The following is a 22,080-nucleotide window of genomic DNA, read 5'->3' as shown; positions in this document are numbered from 1 at the left end:
TATAAATGTTTAAAATTTTGTTTTAATAAGGGGGTAGGCTGGGAATCAGTCTCTTACAATTTTTTTTTAAAACTTAAAAACTTTTTTCCCCCTGGATAAGAGGTTAGAATCTAATATAATGTAATTTAGACATGGCTTAGACATAGCACTCTTCTTTGATGTAAATAGAGATACATTCCCCTCCAAGGGCTAAAGAAACCTATAGGCTTCCATGAGTGTCCAACTGCATAAATTCGAAGCCCTAGTTTTTTATTTACATAGCTATCTGACCTTGGGTGAAGTTCTCTAGCCCTTAATTTACTTATCTGTAAAACAGGAATAACAACAGTAACCATACTCACAGGGTGGTTGTGAGGATTAGATAAGAATAAATATTACGTGCTAGTGCTTTGCACAATGTCTGGTGCCACACTAAAGGTGTAAGAGGTATAAGCTACTCTAACTTTTAACTAGCAGTGAGTTTAAAATAAATGTAGCCAACTCTGAAATTAAGTAACAACCCAAAGGATTCCTAATGCAAATCTGGATAAGAAACCAAGCATTTCAAAAAAAAAAAATCCGTAAGTCACTTATTGAGTCTTCAGATGGGTAGAAAAGCAGTCAATACGTGGCAAATTAATCTTCTGCGTTAAGACAGAATTCTAGTTTGTGATCTGAGGTAATTACTCAATATTTCCTGAATATCTAGCTGAAAAAAAAAAGGTATCACGAGGTTATGTATCCTATTACGTAGCTGATTATGCATACAACACCAGAAAGGCTGTCTATTACTAGCTACTTTTGAAATCTCAAAGTTTCACTGTTTAGAGCATATAAAGAGGTATATAAACACAATTTTATGTGCACTAACCATTCTAAATGTAAATTTTCTAGTGGAACGAAGTTTGATTCAAAATGTAGGGGAAAGTATTGGACACCCTGTAACTATGCCTATTAACTTTAGAATTTAGTTAATTCTACACTACACCTAATAAACTTATTAGGTAGCCAGTGTCTTATTTTCAATGTTTTTGAAAGCTCTGAAATGGGTAAGATGACAAACAGACAAAAAGCAGAATACTAGAATGATTAGTTAAGGTGAACACTACAGTCATAAGTTGGTACAGGCTTCAATTAAACAGTATGAACCACTTACAGACTGAAAGCTTAGGCAGTGTATTTTTTTTAGAGTTTTTTCTATTTTTAAAAAACAATGATTCTTTATAATGCCATACTACTTTGTGCCTTTCCAAATTTCTTCCCTAAAATATTTTTGCTAAATAAAATTCTAAATTTTTAAAAAGGATATCTTTTTGGTTATTTTAAGAAGGCTGTTAAATGACAATATATATTGGTAAAACTAACTTAATCTGTATTTGACACACCCAAACCCCAAATACCACCTATGTAGATGATGAATGGAGATTTGGCAATTAAAGTGGGTGCACTGACATTTAATACAATTTTTTTGTATATTTAATCCATAATTTCTGATTGACTCATTTTAAAAAGTATAAAAAAGATAAGCAATTGGCAATGTAACAAGGATACAATCCAATGTGTTCACAGATTGGTTACCTGTGAGACTGGTGCTTTAACATGGGGTGGAATTCCAGAGGAAGAAACAGTACCACTAGGAGGCAGGTTTTTACTGGTCACTGAAGCCCAGGAGAAAGCCTGCAGGAAATGCAACAAACCTAGACTACTAATCATGGAAAACCACCAACATTCCTATAGGGAAACTTCCAAATATATATTTTCTTTTCATTTCTAAACTACTGTTCTATATTGGAGGACTCCTAAGAGAAAGGCACACACACACATGCCAGTCTATGTGCCAGCTTTCAAAATCTCATTATGCAAGATTATTTGACTGTTTTGTCTGAACTACTAAATAAATCCACAAGCAAGTTCCTATATGCTCTAAAGAGATGAGCAAGTGGCAAACAAAACCACTAACAACTACACATGCTAGAAAAATAAGAACCTAATAGAACCAATTTCTTTCCCCCTTTGGGGGAAGATAAGGTGTTGTGATGGTGTCAAGGGGAGAGGGGAAGGATAGGAAAGAAGAAAGTACTAGCTGGAAAGTTTAACAGACATTCACAAATTGAACAAGGAATCTCCTTCTCTCACTACGCAAATATACTTTAACCTTCTACTTTACAGAAAGATAAAACGTGTTTTAGGTAGGTTTAAATGATACACTATGGGTGTCACTCATGTTTCCAAGATAGTTTAATTGGTGTAGTAAGGAAATTGTTCCCATTTAAACCAGAAATAACTTGTATCACTTCTCTTAGCAATAGGCCAACTTGTTTTAAGTTGGCAAATTGCATGACTCCTGTTGCATCCGTGCATAGAGGACTTAATACAGAATGGAAGAGCAACTCTCAGTTTTAGTACATGGACTAGAAGATACTAAACACTGCACACAGACAAGGATTAATCTTAAATTTTACCCTGAGGGGTGCTTTTTAGGGAGTGAAAATACAATAAAATTTCCTCAGAATTACCAAAAAAATCCCCACAGCTTCTTTCATATACATAAAAACAGCATAGCTTACTATTAAACAATTTAATTAACAGAACAAAGGTCATGCTTCATTAATGGCACCAAATAAGACAGTGTGACGTCACAGGTGTGAAGAGCTCCTCTGCTCTAACCTTTGGTGGTTCCTGTGGCAGAGACACAGGCTCAGCGGGAGGAGGAGAAGCGGACTTCTCCTCTAAGTCCTCCAAGTTCTTCTCCTCCGCTTGCGGTTTCTGCTCTTCAGTCTTTGTTTCAGATTCTGGCTCAGGTTCAGGTTCATGAGACGATTCTTCCAATGGCTCCTCTATGCCATTACTACAATAAAATATTTTGTTCACTTTTCAGTATGAGTGAAATGATCAATTCAAATAAAATTCTGCATTTCTCTAATTTAATGGGCATAACTAGTAATAAGCTGTTTTGAAGCAAAAGTCCATTGAGAACTAGAAGGCAGAGGGAATAATACTCTCAAGCAGCATTTCTTTAACATAATTTAAAAACTGAATTACTAAAAATGTTTACTTTAATACTAACTGTAAACAAACCGCATATTCAAAAAATAAAATGCTTACTCTGTGTTGTCCCAAACACAATGCATTATCAGCAAATGATCAGTTTTGGGCCAAACCAAATTCAATTTTTCAATTAAATAAAACAATGCTTTCCATATAGAATTTACTTTGCATATACATAGTAAATTCTCAAATGCTGGTTTCACAGCTTTAGCAAAATTTACTTTCAACAATAATTCTAGGAACAAAAACCAGCTTGCAACTACATTATAGTTTAGACCAAATTTGGCCTTGCAGACACTATTCTTACGTCACAGGGTGAGCTTCATAGTAACCACTGCTAGCATTTTCTTGCACAGGTTCTGGAGATGGTTGCCTTTCTTCTTGTTCCTCTTCTACTTCATCTTCTGATTCTGAAAATACATAATATACCATATCTCATCTTAAGAGGATTTAATACACAATTTGATATATGTATTTTTAATATTTAAAGAAGTCATGATATTTCTTACAAAGGCACTTAATTGCAATATTCCTTGTTCTCTTAAACTGAAGAGCAAGCCAGATGAATTTTGGAATTTACTCTATTTTTTAAAAAGGCCTATTAGTAACAGGGAAGGGTAGGAAAAAATGCTATTAAAGTCATAACTCAGTTTCCTTCGTCACATCGATTCAATGGAGGAATAATCGTAAAGAAAAGGAAACAAGCTGATGTATATCAACGGAAGATCAATTAAATAATTATGGTATAGCCAAAAAAAAAAAAAACCAAACAAACCCAGCCAACAAAGATATATTAAGTGAAAAAAAGCAAGCATTGAGCCAGTGTACTTCCACTTTTATAAAAGTACTGATCAGTACGGAATACAACAGAAGTCTATAATAGGCACCAAACTCTTGGTTATCTATAGAGGATGAAATTGAGGGAAATTTTTCACTTCCTATGTATGATTTTTATGTAATTTCATGTAATGAACTATTTCTTTTACAACAAGAACAACAAAAAGGAGAAAAGGGAGTTTGACTCAGTTACGGCAGAGGCAAATTTCTTTAGTTTCACACTTTCCATGTCCTTAAAGAGTACTGATACTGACAAAACCCTTATATCTTCAAAGTAACCTCACCTTCATCAAGTTCTGGTTCAGAATCACCAAATACTTCATCTTCATAACGAAACATATCATTGTGAACATAAAACTTATTTGGAACAGATCCCTATAGGAAAACAACATCCAAATATTCCATAAATACCCATAAATGTGGTATTACATAAATACAACAAATAAACAATTTCTATTTTAATAATACAGAAATGATATAGACTGAAGATAATTTTCCAAAGTTGAACATGCTCTGATGTTAATATAAAGTAAATTACAGATCACTCAAGGAATACTGAAACTCAAGAAATGGCTACTCAATATAAAAGAACCAGGACCAATTAACAAACAGAATTTTTCCATTTTGTTTAATATGTAACCTATTAAATAATAACATACTTTTAATATTATTTCTATAATCTTAATCATCTATTTACACATTAGTATCAGGATCTCATTTTTACTTCTAAATAGTCAAAGCACACACACAAAGCTCAAATAAATTAATCAACAGGTCATATTTCTCAAAATATGTTACATGCATACCTATGCCTGCAAGAAGAAACTCTGGCCACTTCAAGCAACTAGTCACAGTAAAATGAAATCATGTAAGTGAAAATTAATTGAAATGAAAACTTACTTCAGGAGCCAGAACAAAGGTTTGCATAAACTTCCTCTCTGGCTGTCCACTATTAGACAGCAAACCCATGACCTGGACCACTACTCCATCACTCAAGGTTGCATGAGCATCCACATGACGAATTTTAGTATGACATTCGCTGAAGTTCAGAGATAATACTTTGTGGTGTATATCCTTTATTAGGAGAAGAAGGTGGGGTGGAAATACAAACTCATGATACTGCATTACCTATTAAATACTACAGACTTTGATTTCCTCGCAACTCTAGAATATTAACTGCCTCATTTGAATCCATTCCACCATGCTAGGCATTACTGACAGGCTAATGTTCCTAGAACCACTAGTTTCAACATGTCACCTCTCTATACAAGAAATCACAATGGCTGTCTCATATTATAGGCTTTGTGCAGCTTTCTCCCACTGTTCCATATTAAGTACTAGTCATTCACGTAAACTGTGTTGACTACTCCTTGACCTTGCACCTAACTTTACTGCTTGTCTGCTGATGCCATTTCTCCTACTTTCAATTTCCTCTTGTTTGGTAAGGCCAAAACCTATCATTCAGAGTCTGCTGGAAGTCCCACATCCTCTACAAAGTCATAAGGAGTATATACTCCTATGCACTCCTGTAACATAACGTTTAGACCACATTTCTATAAATGCTATATATTGTCTCAACTATTTCATGTATAAAATACACCAAGGATATTAAAATGTTCCACTTTCTCTTTTGTATCCATGCCAGTGTAATACCCGTGCTTCGTACAAAATCAATGTTTGTAAGAACTCAAAGCACATCCGATGACTACTGTAACACAATTCTAGTACAGCTGATTACATTCAAAAAGAAATCCATTGGCACAAGAAGCTATTTTCCAAATCTCTATCTTACCTCAAAAAAACACACAAAACACTAAAGTAATCTAAAATGCATATGAAATTGATACTTACATTTTGGCCATAAACTGCCTCCTGGGGCTTTCCACTAGCATCTACTCCACCATGAACATAAGAAGAATTCCTGCCATAAAACCTGTAAAACCATTGATAATTATTGACATTCAGTTGTGAAGAGAAGTGTAAGAGGCAGTAGAGTTCTCGTGTCAAACAGACCTAGTTTCCAGGTCAGGTTCTGTCACTCGTTAGCTATGTAATCTTGAGACTTACAGTCCTCAAAATTCAGTTTCCTTGGTTATAAAACAGAACAAGAGTAACTTCTCCATAGAGTTGTTGTAAGGATTAAATGAGTAATGACACAGAATTCTTAGTGTGCCTGGCACACTAAACATACACTCAGTCATTAGCTATTCTCATCTAATTCTTACCATATCTATATTTTGTTAAGTGGAAAAATGAGATATTCAAAATATATTCTAAACACTGATGCTGTAGTTAATTTACCCATTTTTTTCCCCATCAGATACAGAAACTCAATTATCTAAATTTGTTTGGGAATCAGATACTGTTTAACATTCATTCTACTGAGAGTTCCAAATGATTACTAATTCCAAAGGCTTAGGTTAAAAGTTTAGATTTAAGTTAACTGAAATAGTTCAGAGACTAAGTTAAAAAAAAACTACATTATTTCAGCATCTAATTTCTCAATTATATTTTTATACTGCTCTTAAGTACATGACAATTAGTGTTTCTCTGGTATTACCTAAAGCAATTAGAATTAATATCTTCCTAAATTAAGGTTATCAACATGCAAAGTTAATTTTTTCGTAAAGAGAACTCAGCTCCTATTGTAATAAAACATGTAAGACTTCCTCCATGCCAAGCAATGTTCTCAGTGCACTACATACATATTGATTCATTTTACTCTCCTAACACCTCAGGAGTAAGTGCTATTATCTAAATGAACAAACTGAAGTTCAAAGAGGTTAAATTAACTCCTCAAAGGTCACACACCTATCAAGTTGGGACAGCTGGCTCCAGAGTCCATGCTTTTAACCATTACCCATATTTTTAAGTTTATATTATTTCCTCTCATGTACTACTGGCAAGCATGTAAACAGCTACCATTTTTCTGGAGGACAATTTAGCCGTATAAGAAAAGCCTTAGAGATAGTCATACCTTTGACTTAACAATTCTACTTCTAGGAACTTAGCCTAAGAAAATAACTAGAAAGGTGCACAAAAATGCATGTGTAAGGATATTCATTAGTGTTAATAAGTGAAAAATTAAAAACAAACTAAATGTTCATTAACAGGGAAATCTGTTACATAGCTAAGTATAAAACAGAAGTTTGTGCTGTTATTTGAAATGATGGTAGAGAGCCTTGTTTTTCCTTGTTAAAAAAAAAGAAAGCTCAAAATGCTAATGCCTACATTGTGAAGACTAAATTTCAGATAATAAAAGGCCGTATTAATTCCATTCTCCCTCAAATTCACATACCCTGTCAATAAGAATGTTTATTTTTATAATAGAAAATGTACAGGTATTCCTTCTGATGGGGGGCGGGACACGGGAGGAGGTGGTAGTTATATAAAAATACCCCCTGGGATAACATAGGGAGTATTACACACAAGTTTAACAATGGAGGGGCATAATGCAAAGTAAAACTTTAGAATGCCCAGCATGATTATAAAGAGAACCTATAGATAAAAGAATAAGTCCTTTTAACAGTCTTTCCCACATGAAGTGACAATGGTATATTTATCCTTAACTCACTTGGCTAGCGTGTTCTACAACAAATGTTTGCAGAGCCTAATACTTACAAAGGTCTCACTTATCTTCCACCTGTTAAAATAAACCAGGTAGAACAAAAATTATAAATACTACTCATAATATAAATCAATTTTATTTCAATCTCTGGGAAAAAAGAACCTTACAGATGTCCAACTCTTGCCAAAATAGTAAACAAGGCTACTGTTGCTGTTTTTACCAAGGAATACTATCTTGTGGATCAATCAGAAGTAATTTTCACAAGTATGATCACTTAACTGATTCATTTCCTAACATTGCTAAAGACAACTCAAAAAAAACCCCAAAAAACAAAAAACCCCAAAGAACAAAAAACAAACTTAAGCCTGTGATTTCAATAAAGACTAGAACCCATTAGTTGGTCAAGTCTGTGGTTTTTATAAAAAAATGAAATATAAAATACCAAGAGTATGTAATTGTGTATATGTATGTGATGTGTACAGATGTGAATGTGTTATATAATGGGATATAATGTGAGGTGTTTTCCTTACTATAGATTTGAGTCAAAAACACTTGAAAAAGACTGGTTTTAAGCCATCAGACTTAAAATACTGGGCGTGCTTTGCAAAGGTATTGTCAGGACATAAAACAGGAAAGACAAAATTTATATGTAGTCATATTCAAAAAAATAAAACCAAATAAAAATATCAAATATGCAATTAAAATTTACCTGTGTAAATATTCTGGAGCTTTATTCAGCAAAGTATAATATTGCCTCACAAACTCCCGCCCTACAAGCAGCGGACTGGGCTTCTCCATAACCATTTCTTTGCTGCACAATGTCAAATGCTAAGGGAGCAAACATAAGAATAATAACTATTAAAAGTCATCTTTGTTAAATTCCATGAAGTAAATCTTCTCAGCCATTCAACCATTTATTAAAAAGTTAACTACAACAGCAAAATAATAAATTCCAAACAACTACTGATAATCTCCAACATCTGCCATCTCCCCTACTTCTTGATCTCCCTATCCTTCAATACAGGGGGAAGTAGCATAGCTCTCTTTCTAATTCCCAAGAGTCCCAGCGCTGTCTCAGACTAGGGGCACCATAATAAAGTCTTCCCACGCATAGTATCTTTTTCCTTTGGGGACCATTATCTCCTACATTCTTGGATTCCAACAGTTTATTTTTGAAAACTAGGCAGAGGGCACAAATCAGGACTTGGTGATCACATTTATCACAGACAGTACTGATTTTTGTCTTCTTTGTACTCTCTCCTTCTAGGGATTAATTTCACTGTTTTCAAAATGATAATGATTATGATTAAAAATCAGCAATAACCTCAACACTCAGATAATGGTTTTTTACATTTGGTGTATGTCTTTCTAACCTTTCTTGCTATTAATTACCTAATTACATGCCAGGCACTGTTTACAGTAAATGGGATAACCTAGTGAACAAGACTCTAGCCCTCAGGAGTATATAGTCTGTCATGGAATATAGACAAGCAAACGGAACAGAATAGGTTAGGTGCTATGATAAAGTATCTCTAAGCCCAAAATCTCAAAGATAACGTCAAGGAAATCAAGTACAAAATAAAAATAGAAACACAACCTTTCATCATTTAAAGTAAATGATTTATATGTTTATAGCCCCTCAAATAGTAAAAATTAAACATTAGGAATTGGAGAAAAGGGAAGAGAAAAAAAGAAAATTTGAATATTACTTGTTTAAATATATATATATAGATATACACTATATACATGTGTGTATCTACTGGGTAAATCAGGATGCAGTTTAAATTCCTGTTAACAAATAAATTTCAACGTAGGTTTCTTTTTCTTTTTGGCTGCACCACGTGGCTTGCAGGACCTTAGTTCCCTGACCAAAGATCGAACCCACACCCTAGGCAGTGACAGCACGGAGTCCTAACCACTGGACCGCCAGGGAATTCCCTCGAAGTAGGTTTCCTTTAAACAAAAAATTTCACAAAGATAGCCCACCATAATCATTACAATTGTGATGCTGTTTTTAATTAAAGAAACAGATACCAGCCATAATGGAGCCTACAGATAAAACTCTACAATTCTAGTGACTCCCAACTCTACTTTTACATAATGCTCTATTAGATTCCCCGTTTCTCTTTTTCAACTGTCTTGCAACTCTCATTCAATATTAAAAAAAATGTATTTACATTTTTATATAATTCCTAACTCCTTCCAAAAATAATTAACTGCTTCCAGTGGCAGGGTCTGGGGAACGCACAGTGGCAAGAAGCCCTTGAAGCAGCCCAAGAAGCAGGCCAAGGAGATGGAAGAGGACGATAAGGCTTTCAAGCAGTAAAAAAAAAAAAAAAAGGAGCAGAAGAAGCTGGAGGTAAAAGTGAAGGCCAAGGGGAAGGGTCCCCTGGCCACAGGTGGAATTAGGAACTCTGGCAAAAACTAAGCTGTTCTTTATGCCTCAGGTGATGGTGACCCTTACTTCCATTGCTGTTTAAACACCTGAATTCTCTTCCATAACATCTGTTGCCACCTCTAGCTAGAATGAAGGGTTGTCTTGGAGCCTGTGGCACATTTTTTTCCTTAAATGTTCATACAGTGGCTCATCTCTTCAGTTCATCCTTAGCCACTTCTACCTTAGCTGTGAGGTCAAAGTAAACCCATCCCAGAATCCTGCCAGTCTGCTCTTCAACCTTTGTTCTACCTTGAATTCTGTACCATCTACAATCAAACCAACTCATTAAAAAAAAAAAAAAAAGTTAATCCACAAAGTAGAATCAGATACTGTCATTTCAGGTGCCATTAGTCTCCCCCAAACTGAAAAACCTCCAAATAGATGAACAAATTCTAATGCATAAAAGGACTCTCAGGACTTCCTTGGTGGCACAGTGGTTAAGAATCCACCTGCCAAAGCAGGGGACACAGGTTCGAGCCCTGGTCCAGGAAGATCCCACATGCCTCAGAGCAACTAAGCCTCTGCGCCACAACTACTGAGCCTGCACCCTAGAACCCATGAGGGGCAACTACTGAAGCCCACGTGCCTAGAGCCTGTGCTCCGCAACAAGAGAAGCCACTGACTGACAAGCTCACATGCCGCAAACTAGAGAAAGCCCGTGCGCAGCAACGAAGACCCAACGCAGCCAAAAATAAATAAATTATTAAAAAACAAAAAGAACTCTCATTTGCTACATTTAAAGTAATGAAGCAGGGGACTTCCCTGGTGGCACAGTGGTTAAGAATCTGCCTGCCAATGCAGGGGACACAGGTTCCAGCCCTGGCCCGGGAAGATGCCACATGCCGCGGAGCAACTAAGCCTATGTGCCACAACTACTGAGCATGCACTCTAGAGCCCGTGAGCTGCAACTCCTGAAGCCCGCACTCTGCAACAGAAGCCACTGAAATGAGAAGCCCGTGCACCGCAACGAAGGGTAGCCCCCGATGACTGCAACTAGAGAAAGCCTGCCCACGCACAGCAACGAAGACCCAACACAGCCAAAAGTAAATAAATAAATTTATAAATAAATATTTTTTTAATTTAAAAAAGTAATGAAGCAAAAAAACAGTATTTTTATTTTGAATGATGGGGAAGGCTTAAGAACAGTAGACTCACCTAGTCAAATTTTATAAAATAACAAAAATGTGGAAATTTTACACATTTAAATACTGTAACAACTGATTTAAGCTGTGGGAAGATACTAACTTACCCTCTGAATAAAATAATTATGTACAAAATAATTTTGTTCAAATGGTTAATGACAAAAATACTATTAGGGATTGTTTCTGGGTTTGGAGATTCTTGTACTTCCTTCTTTTTTTGCCCAATTTCCAGATTTTCTACAGTGAGACTTTGTTATTTACCCCAATTTCCCATCACATTTATAAAGTACATATTCACCTACCATTTTTGTCACCTACATATAACCAAAGTGAAAAAAAAAAAGGTACCAATTACACATATCAATGTCAGAGAAAGGTCAAAATACACTAGAGTTACTGTAACAAAGTTCGGGAGAGGCTTCACATTGCCCACTACCTATACAGTCACTAAGGTTGATGGCCATAAGGCCATGATATCAATTTAGATCAGAGAGACAGGCAAAGGAGATGGGCAGTGGAGGTAACTTTTACTTGATTAAGTCAATAAATTATTATTTATTCAAAAAAGGTTAACCTGAAAAGTGAACTTCAAATGGTGAACAAGATAAGGCAGTGCTAATCTGGTAAATGCTTAAACAAATAGCTATACATAAGAGGCTATGCAGAGTACACTTGTTACGGGGATGCTCTCCCAGGGAATGATAAAATGAAATGAAGAGGTTACTTAGAGGATGGTGTTTCAGTTAACTGCACTGACTTAAATGTAACTTACAGATCAGTTACTTGTTTAACTGATTTAGTGACTCAATTTAGAAGGCTAAAATATAATCGACTGATGGAAGTGAACTCCATCAACCAGAAAGTAAAAGTATAGAAGGGGAAAAAAGCAACCTCACTGACTTACCTACTTTTTTTTTTTTTTTTTCTGTACGCGGGCCTTGCACTGTTGTGGCCTCTCCCGTTGCGGAGCACAGGCTCCGGATGCGCAGGCCCAGCGGCCATGGCTCACGGGCCCAGCCGCTCCGCGGCATGTGGGATCTTCCCGGACCGGGGCACGAACCGGTGTCCCCTGCATCGGCAGGCGGACTCTCAACCGCTGCACCACCTGGGAAGCCCACTTACCTACTTTTTACAACAGGTTAATTTATGTATTCTACAGAAACAATTGCCATCTTCCAGTGTTCTCCCCTGGAGGAGGGAAATTTATTCACAGCAAAGAACCCAAGGCATAGGTAAGCAATTTCTGGGATTTACGTCCTTCTATATATATGTGTGTGTGTATATATATATACAGATATATAAATACACACACACCCCTCTGAACATGAAAGTAAGAAAGGTTTTAACTATCTAAGGCCATGAAAAAGTCATGACCTTTTTGGATCTTATTTCTTAATTCACAAATGGAGAAGGGATCTCTGGTCAAGCCTACAAGACTATGCAGTTCAACAAAGATAGGCAAGATTTAAGGATACTTATGTACAAAAAGAATCTTCAGAGACTATTGGCCTCTAGCACCTTCAAAGAAAGAGCAATTATCATTTAACACCTTTTTATAGAAAGTGAAATTCCATGTATTAAGCCCCGCTTTCCCACAAAACACCTGAATATGTGGAGACTGCTGTCATACTGGGATGTACAATGTAAAATGTACTCTTTTCCTGTCAGTTAAAAGCAATATCAATCCTATTTATTCATCGATACCAACATGATTACATCTGACTTTCCTTACTATTTACAGAGCTTCAACTACTTCAGAGGTCATTCACTAACTCTGCCCGTAATTCCTGTGTATCTTAATCAATATCCTTTTATTCCTGTCTCTCTTTTTAAATAAATTTGTTTACTTATGGCTGTTGGGTCTTCGTTGCTGTGCGCGGGCTTTCTCTAGTTGCGGTGAGAGAGCTTCTCACTGTGGTGGCTTCTCTTCATGCGGAGCACTGGCCCTAGGCGCACAGGCTTCAGTAGTTGTGGCTTGCGGGCTCAGTAGTTGTGGCTTGTGGACTCTACAGCACAGGATCAGTAGTTGTGCACGGACTTAGCTTCTCCACGGCATGTGGGATCTTCCTGGGCCAGGGCTCGAACCCGTGTCCCCTGCATTGGCAGGCGGATTCTTAACCACTGCGTCACCAGGGAAGCCCCTCATTCCTGTCTCTTAAAATGTCTCCTCCTCTCCATTTGCCTAGACTAATTTCTGAAGCACATCTACTCCAGCTCTCATGGGAAACTGCTCTATTATCAACTGTCACCATCTTTTCTGAACCTCTTTATGTCCATTAAGAGGGGAACGGAGGAGAGGAAAAAGTAACACTATGAACACAAATCCAAGATAGCAAAGAAAGTCACAGTGTGCTTTATATCCTACAACATGCTCAAGTTTCCTCAATTTCAAGATATCCTTTAAAAAAGTTATCACCCTCTTTCTCTTTTCTCCTTGACCAAAGCTTCAGTTTTTAGGAAAACACTTAGGGTTGTTGTTTGTTCTTTAGTTAAAAATCACTAATATAATGGGGCTCCCCCCAAAACAAACAATCTCAGGCTACATGAATATGAATGAATGTCTAAAATGGACTGACAGTTCTGTTCTAATATGCATAAATTAAATACTGGTTCAACAGTGAATGGAAACTACAGGAAGGTAGATTTAGCTTCAATATAATGCAAGAATAACCAGAACAGAGCTACTTCATGAATAGCCAATCATTGCAGGTATTTATTCCAGAGACTAAACAATTTAGCAGAAACGTAGTAAAATAATATGTCCAAAAAATGCATTCATTTGGGCCCAGCTAAAATACTGTTCTGAAAATCTTTCCTGATTTCCGAATAGAATACAATTGTCTTTCCCCTGAATTCTCAAAGTACTTTGGGCCTTTGTCATGGCACTTTATTAATCATATTCTGGGGACTTCCCTGGTAGAGCAGTGGTTAAGAATCTGTCTGCCAATGCAGGGGACAGGGGTTTGATCCCTGGGCCGGGAAGATCACACATTCCGCAGAGCAACTAAGCCTGTGCGCCGCAGCAAATACTGAGCCCGCCTTCCTAGAGCCCGTGCTCTGCAACAAGATGCCCGTGCACTCCAACAAAGACCCAATGCAGCCAAAAGTTAAAATTTAAAAAAAAAATCATATTCTCACCTAAATTACTAACTGTGCATCTTAGTCTTCCCCTTCTCTACTCCTCTCTCAAATATTATAATCTAAGTTCTCCCTTAAATGTAATTCTCTGAAAAGTCACAATTCCCAAAAATCCAATGACCTCAGTCTTCTACCTGTCTACACTATCACTGTTGCTCACCTCCTCCTATGTTTCTAGATTTCTACCATGAGGCAACTTTCCTTCTCATCAAAATGCAAAAGTCCTCAAGGTCTGTCTTCTAATGTGGCAATTTCAGATTGTCAAATGGCTTCAGCTCTCAGATATACCTAAATTTATATGTAGTCTCTGCCATGAACTCAAATTTGACATTTTTAACCCCTTGCTGAATACCCACGTATGAACTCATAGGTAACCCAATATATGCACCCTCCCCTATAAAGAGAAAGCAGTTTCCTTATTTCTGCTAATGGTGCCACCATCTTGTTTGCAAGCTTAGTTCTAAGTGACTTTCCCTCTTTAAGCTTCAAACTGCAAAATCTAGACAACTCGAAAATTTCTTGGAATTTGTCCCATCCTGTCTGTTCCCATTGAATTCAGACCCTTTCAGTTCTTCCTCAAAAGTCTTCCAAACTTCTGTATCATGTGTAGCATACACTGTATCCAGTAAAATCCAAACACCTGCATTCAGTTTGAAGTATAAGGCCTTCCACTGAAATCCAGTCTGACACACAAGGCCCTAACCAACGTTTCAAATTTATCTTTCATTACACTTCTCACCTCTCTAAACAAATTCTACGCTCTAAGAATATTATACCACTTACCATCATTACTCTAGGCCATTGTCTTACTTCATTCAACACAGGCTGGGTAAATAGGTGGGATAACACAAATTCATTCAAGATTTACTGAATACCTTCTATATATATGCCAGATTCTATGCATGGAAAAACAAAGGTGAACATGTCAGACTTGATCTGCTGCTTGGGAGACAGAATTCCTAAACACAATTATCTAATATGATAAATGCTACAGCCCTACCACAAAGAATGTACCACTTGCACTGCAACAGGAGTAGAAATCTGACATGTAGAAAATGAGGAAGTGAGTATTTCAAGCCAGAGCTAAAAGAGAAAAGAATTTTTAGGAGATGACTGTCTCCTCAAAACCACAAATTGCTCCTTCATGCACTTTTCAAAAGCCTACTCAAGATCCTATTCCAACCCTACCTGGCTTTCTTAGCTAGGTCCCTCAGGCTGGATTAATCATTTCTTCTCTCAGTACTACATATATCTTCTTTGGCTCTTTTATTAACACATTTAGTCCTAGTAATATGTGTGCCTGTGCATAGGCACAACCCTCTCCTGTTTGGAAGTCTCCTTTAAGTTAATGTTGAGCATAAGCCTAGCAGTGTTATGCTTCCAGGAGATGCTCAAGAGACGGTCTTTGCATCTACCATTACTTTGTACATAAAAGGATTAAAAAATTTGTTGAACAAATCTGTGATGCTAAAGACCTCTTAAGGGAAGTCCCTGATGATCCAGTGATTAGGACTCTGCACTTCCACTACAGGGGGGCACGGGTTCGATCCCTGGTTGGGAAACTAAGATCCAGCATTCCATGTGGTGGAGCCATTAAAAAAAAAAAAAAAAAAAGACCTCTTAAGAGAAGTAGCCTACCAAACTACAAAGGTATTTCAATAGTTAATGAATAAACCTCCTACAAAAGATGTAATGTACAACATGATAAAATATAATTAACACTGCTGTATGTTACATATGTAAAGTTGTTAAGAAAGTAAATCCAAAGAGTTCTCATCACAAAATTTTTTTCTATTTCTTTAATTTTGTATCTGAGAGGATGGTGTTCAAAACTTATGTGATAATCATTTCACGATGTATGTCAAATCATCATGCTGTACACAAACTTATATAGTGCTATGTCAATTTTATCTCAATAAAACTGAAAGGGAAAGAAAGCTTATATGGGGGAAGGCTAATGAATAAAAAAATCATTAATCATGTAATTCCAAAATATTTTTAAAGTCAGTCTTCTATACTCTAGTTCTTATTTATATGTAAATGTATATACGTGTACACATTCATTTACGTGTACACATACTACTACTGCAATATGAAGTTAAGAGTTTTGAGATTAACTAAAGGTCCAAACAAAACAAGTAAAGCAGCTTTAGCACAAGTAATTCTAAGAACTTTTAGAGATAAATCTAAAAAATTTAGCATTACAGTAGACCCACACAATATAGTCAATTTATTTTCAAAGGTACCAAAGTAATTCTCTTTCCAACAAAACGATTTTGGAACAACTTGATGTCTATATGTTAAAACAAAAGGAAGTTTGACTCATACTTTGTACCATGTACAAAAATTACCCTGAAATGGACCACGGACCTACATGTAAAACCTAACTCTAGGCTTCTAGGAAAAAGGACAGGAAAAAACCTTAATAACCTTAGGTTAAGTAAAGATTTTAGATAAGACACAAAAAGAAAAAATTTTAGAAAACTGACAAATTGGGCTTACATCAAATGTAAAACGTCTGTTCAAAGTCATCAAGAAAATGAAAAGACAAGGCACAGTATGAAAGAAAATATTTGTAGAATACATATCTAATAAAGGATTTATTCCCAGAAGACAAGCCTCTCCTAACTTAATAATAAGAAATCCAATTTTAAATGGGCAAAAGATCTGAATATACAGTCCACATCAAGATATACAGATGGCAAATAAACATGAAATCAATAATCATTCAAAATTACAAATTAAAACCATGATGACATACCACTAAATACCTTTAATGGCTAGCATTAAAATCTAAAAATAGTAAGTGCCTGCAAGGATGGGAAAAGTTGGCAGGAACAAAGAAATGGTATAGTCACCTTGGAAAACAGTATGGCAGTTTCTCACAAAATTAAACGTACATGTCTCATATTACCCAGCAATCCCACTCCTACACATTTATCCAAAAGACATGAAGTACATGTCCACATAGAGACCTGTATGTTGTTTGCAGCAGCTTTATTAATAAACACTCAAAACCTGGAAACAACAAAATGACCATTAGCCAAGTGAATGAACAAACTGTGGTAAATCCAAATAATCAAATACTTGGCAATAAAAAGAACTTATTGATATATGCAACAACATGAATGAGTTTCCAAAATATTACCTAAAGATAAAGTTAATGCTATATGATTCTACTGATATGTCAGTCTACAAAAATGAAAATTATAGGCCTAAATCAGATCAGGGGCTAGAGACAGAAGGGAAAGAAATATATCTTGATTGTAGTGGTGGTTTCATGACTGTGTATGTCTATCCAAAATCATACAACTGAACACATGAAAAGACCAGTTTTTACTGATTGTAACTTATTCCTCAATTTAAAAAATTTAGCAATACAATTATGCTTTATATTAATCATTTCACAAACATTTATGGAGAATCTACCACATACCAAGCACTTATTTGTAAGGTAACCCTGAAATTGACAATATCCAACAGTTCAAAAAACGCAGTTTATTCAGTCTTTCATCTATTATATTAACAAAAATGAAAATGGCTGATAATATCAAGTACTGTTAAAGGGGTGGGGGAAAAAGGCTCTTTCAAATACAGTGTTGGTGGAAATATAGTTACAACCTTTTGGAGATGTAATTTTGCAGTTTTAATAAAATTAATTTAAAATGAACACATATAACCAGTAATCCCACTTCTAAGACACACTACAAAGAAATACATGCACAACTGCACAAAGATAATAGGAAAGTTATAAAAATAGACAAAAAGTACTCTCCACAAAAGTTAATAACCAAATTGTAGAATGCTACAAATCCCATCTTTGGAAAAAAGGCATGATACAAAAAGAAATATACAAGATAATATGTGTTGTGGGTCTAGGGAAAAAAAAAAACTACATACCAATTCAGACCACCACTGGTAAACTATTTACTATACTGTCTGTCTGAATACTACAAAGAGTATATATGTACTTTGTGATTTTAAAAAACACTTTAAATTTTTCATTTACTTTCTGATAACCATCTAACAGATACATGTTATTAGTCAGAAAACATGGCTCTAGAATAAAGGTCGAAAGTGTGAAAATTCATTTAGCACTACAAGCAAAGCAAAAAAGTAATCTGACATTATGCCTACAACATTAGTGACAATTTATGGTTAAAGTCTGAGTGTGCTTAAATACTACCAACTAATTGAAAATAAAATTGAGGAGGTGGAGATGGGAGGAACAGTGATAAAGATACCATGCTGGAATTTAAAATCAGCAGCTACACAGAGAAACAAAAACTTACTGCCTAGATCCTAAGGTGCACTCTCAAATTTTGTTGTTTCCAAGAGGTAATTTAAAAAACATTTGATATGCTTACCTGATATAGCACTATTTTTTTCTGATAACCTAATATTAAATTAACGGTCTTAAAAACAAAAAAGTAACGGTCTTACAAACAAAAATACAATACACTGAACCCCAACTGTGAAACATCAGTTCATATGCAATCATTAAAATACTGTCAAAGACTATAAAACCATAGAAAAAAAGCAGTATAAAATTTGCAACTAAGATATGATTTCAATAATATGAAGGCAATGTTTGCACTTGAACAAGAAAATGAAATTAATTCCTTAGATCTACTACTGCAAAATAATTATCAGAGCAGATTACAATACAAAAGAGAAGGTTATCCAAGTGAAGTAATTTTGTATTCCGTTAATTCTTTTTAATCTTAGGAATCTCTGAAATGGCACCTCCATTCTATATTAAGAAATAAAATAGATATATCTACATAGGATCATAAACTCTAGTTATACTAAACTGTTAACCCTAAACACCTGGCTGCAACCACCACCACTATATATAAGCATCAAAATGCACAATCAAAAATTCACTCTTTGAGGAGCCTGGAATGTTCTGACCGACATCTATAACGAGTGATGAGAACTGCAGTATCTTTGTCTCAAGCACCTGGGGGGGAGGTGAGTAGGATTTCACTTATTGCAAATTACTTACATGAAATTTCATGTCACAATTTGGTGGCTATTTTAATAACTGGAAAAAAACGTGCAAAATGAAAACTGCTGAGATGTTGAGACACCATGTTGTCTTAAAAAAAAAAGTCAAGAAACCAAAAGAAAATGACAGTTTGAAAAACAGAAAAAGTCTACAAAAAATTTTTTCAGTACTGTACAGTTAGATGTAGTACTTTATCTTGCTTTCTATAAAAAGAGTAAGATCCTAGTAACAGGATGCAGTTATCTTACCGGAAACTATGTTACCAAAGGCTATGTCTATGCTAGGACACAACTTGTCTCTACTATTGGATACTTACCCACCCCTTTCTCTCTAGAGCCCCTCACTCATGGCTGGTGTCACACTAGTCAGGCCCAGGCCCATTCTCACTGAACCATGGACTGTAAGATCCATTTCTGACAGCTAACCTCATATTAAAATTGAAACCTTTGGAAATTCCAGATGGTCTTTGTTTAGAATGACTTTACCAATTGAAAGAGCAATGCAGGGCTTCCCTGGTGGCACAGTGGTTAAGAATCTGCCTATTGGGACTTCCCCGGAGGTCCAGTGGTTAAGACTCTGCCTTCCAATGCAGGAGGCCTGGGTTACATCCCTGGTCGGGGAACTAAGATCCCACATGCCATGGGGTGCAGCCAAAAACTAAAAAAAAAAAAAAGAATCCACCTGCCAATGCAGAAGACACGGGTTCGAGCCCTGGTCCGGGAAGATCCCACATGCCGCAGAGCAACTAAGCCCGTGCACCTAGAGCCCGTGCTCTGCAGCAAGAGAAGCCACCGCAAGGAGAAGCCCGCGCACCGCAACGAAGAGTAAGCCCCACTCACCACAACTAGAGAAAGGCCGCGCACAGCAACGAAGACCCAATGCAGCCAAAAATAAATTTTTTTAAAAAGAGCAATGTGTATCTATTTAGAAGAGCAACCTTCAATTTGTTGTGGCACACCGCAGAATGAAAGCATCACAAACAAGATCTAAGCACCAGTCACAGAAATAAAAGGTAGCTGTGGATTTTTTCTCTCCTCAGGCCCCAAAGGTAAGGAGGCAAGTTTTGAAGTTCAGAAGCTATTAAAAGTGACCAAGCATTAAAGAAATGGAAACGCAGCCCCACAAAAATTAAAACGTGTATTTATATTATGCTTTAAGGTTTAACAAGTAACTACACATTCCTTTACCTCCGTGAAATAGATACGATATTAGCTTCATTTACAGAAAAGGAAACCGTGATGTTTTCAGAGCCTAAGGAAACGAGTTCAAGGTCCCTCAGTTATAGTTATGAGAGAGAGGATTTGAAATCATGTCTCCTCCCTTTAGTGATGTTTTCATTACACCTGCTTAACAACCACCGCTTATGAAGAACCATCAGGGATGCAAGAATATAAAAAAAATTTAAAGTCTAACTTAGCTTATTTGATACTGTAGGGAGGAGCCAAAAGGCAGAAAACAGTAACATAACAGGAAATCCAGAACAGTCATCCTAGCATACTACAATAGTGTATCAACATAGGGTAAAATATCTGGAAATTAAGTTAAAAGTACGCTGAGAAACAGCAGTCAAGAAACTGATTCTATTGTTTCTGAAGCCAGTCCAGAGTTCTGGGAGATAGAACTTGTTTGTTCTGTCAGCCCTTAAATGTTTCCCAGTGGAGAGTTAAGTCAAGTTTGTCAATTAAATTCTACTGAATTTAAGTTCAGAAACAACCTAATTCGTAACTATCAAAACCAGCCTTGAAAAGGGGTCATTCCTCATCTCCATACGCACTCGTATAAAATATGTGGGAAAGTTTTATTTAAAGCAACCTAGAAAATCGTGATAACAGGCAAACAGCAATAATTCTTCAGGACAAGGAAACTGTTAACCTAAAGACACTATGGGTATTTATAGATTTTCAGTAACTGATACGGAGATTTTCATTTTTGATCTCTCATAAATGAAATATGGATAATAAATATATCCTACTACCAAGAGTGCCAATCCTATTCAAACTCAAGAGCTGTCTGCTAACAACTCAACTGCTCACCTGCTAACTAAACACTCACTCAATACGAGTATCAAATTATTAAAGACTTATTTTCTTCTCCTTCCATTTTTGATCCCCATCCACCCCACAAGCATTCTGGTTCTTTCCTCTTGCTGCTTGTTCACCACTGACAAACATTTCAACCCCTGAATATTCGGCAACCTGAACCATAACAGTTCTTAAATAGTAAACAATCCATTTGAGGTCCTTATCCTCCCTATAATTCGTGGACAACCTTTCAGAATTAAACAGCCTCTAGTGATTAAATCATAACACAAGGATACACATGAATAATCCTAAATATTTAAGAAAATAGGAAGATTAAGAAACAACACATAATTCAGTACTAAGAATTTGAAACTAATCATACCGTCTGTTTTTTGAGATCAGGATTTTGGACATCAAAAGGACCACTGGATACTAATAGGGTCAACTGTTTAGAAACTGTCCACATGCCTAAGGCTATATATTAACTGCCAAATATGGAGCCGGACAAGGAATTCCCATCTTCTTCCCCTGTAGCATACGGGGTCGCCTAACTGCAGTTAATGATTCACAGATCCAGGTACATGCAATGCTAACATTTGGAAGACTAGCACCAGGTGTTAAAACCAGTATTTCAACACAAGTTATTATCACAACAATCATGTGGGGGGGGGGGAAAGGGCACAACTTTGCTATTATTCCAGCTTCGGTGCACGTGGGTTCTGTGGGTTTTTGCTGGTGCTTGATTTTTAAGAGAGCAAAGGTACTGCCCCTCCAAAAAAAAAAAAAAAACTGTTAAGAAAGTAGGCATACATTGGAGGGAAAAAACTGATCTATGCGGAAAATTGTAGATGCATATCTATACTCGCCCCAAAGCGGCACAGGGCCATCTTAAGAAATCT

The 22,080-nt window shown here is 36.2% G+C and overlaps 1 protein-coding gene across 3 annotated transcripts in view; it reads right to left on the bottom strand.

The window, feature by feature from the left end:
• The window catches only part of G3BP2 (G3BP stress granule assembly factor 2), a 77,482-nt gene that overhangs the window by 7,976 nt on the left and 47,426 nt on the right, over positions 1–22,080 (bottom strand). For 2 of the 3 annotated variants that reach the window (XM_060148006.1, XM_060148008.1), the window contains exons 2-8: positions 8,142–8,260; positions 5,716–5,797; positions 4,765–4,938; positions 4,149–4,239; positions 3,335–3,437; positions 2,647–2,827; positions 1,558–1,656 (exon numbers count right to left, since the gene is read on the bottom strand). In XM_060148006.1, coding sequence (XP_060003989.1) covers positions 1,558–1,656; positions 2,647–2,827; positions 3,335–3,437; positions 4,149–4,239; positions 4,765–4,938; positions 5,716–5,797; positions 8,142–8,236 — 825 coding nt within the window. In that variant the 5' untranslated portion in view covers positions 8,237–8,260. The remainder of the gene's footprint in view (positions 1–1,557; positions 1,657–2,646; positions 2,828–3,334; positions 3,438–4,148; positions 4,240–4,764; positions 4,939–5,715; positions 5,798–8,141; positions 8,261–22,080) is intronic. The other variant, XM_060148007.1, reaches the window with a different exon arrangement.

This window comes from Lagenorhynchus albirostris, chromosome 4, assembly GCF_949774975.1.
Source record: "Lagenorhynchus albirostris chromosome 4, mLagAlb1.1, whole genome shotgun sequence".
Lineage (NCBI taxonomy): Eukaryota > Metazoa > Chordata > Mammalia > Artiodactyla > Delphinidae > Lagenorhynchus > Lagenorhynchus albirostris.
The sequence above is the reverse complement of the archived record's forward strand: the minus strand, read 5'-3'. Positions and strand labels throughout refer to the sequence as shown.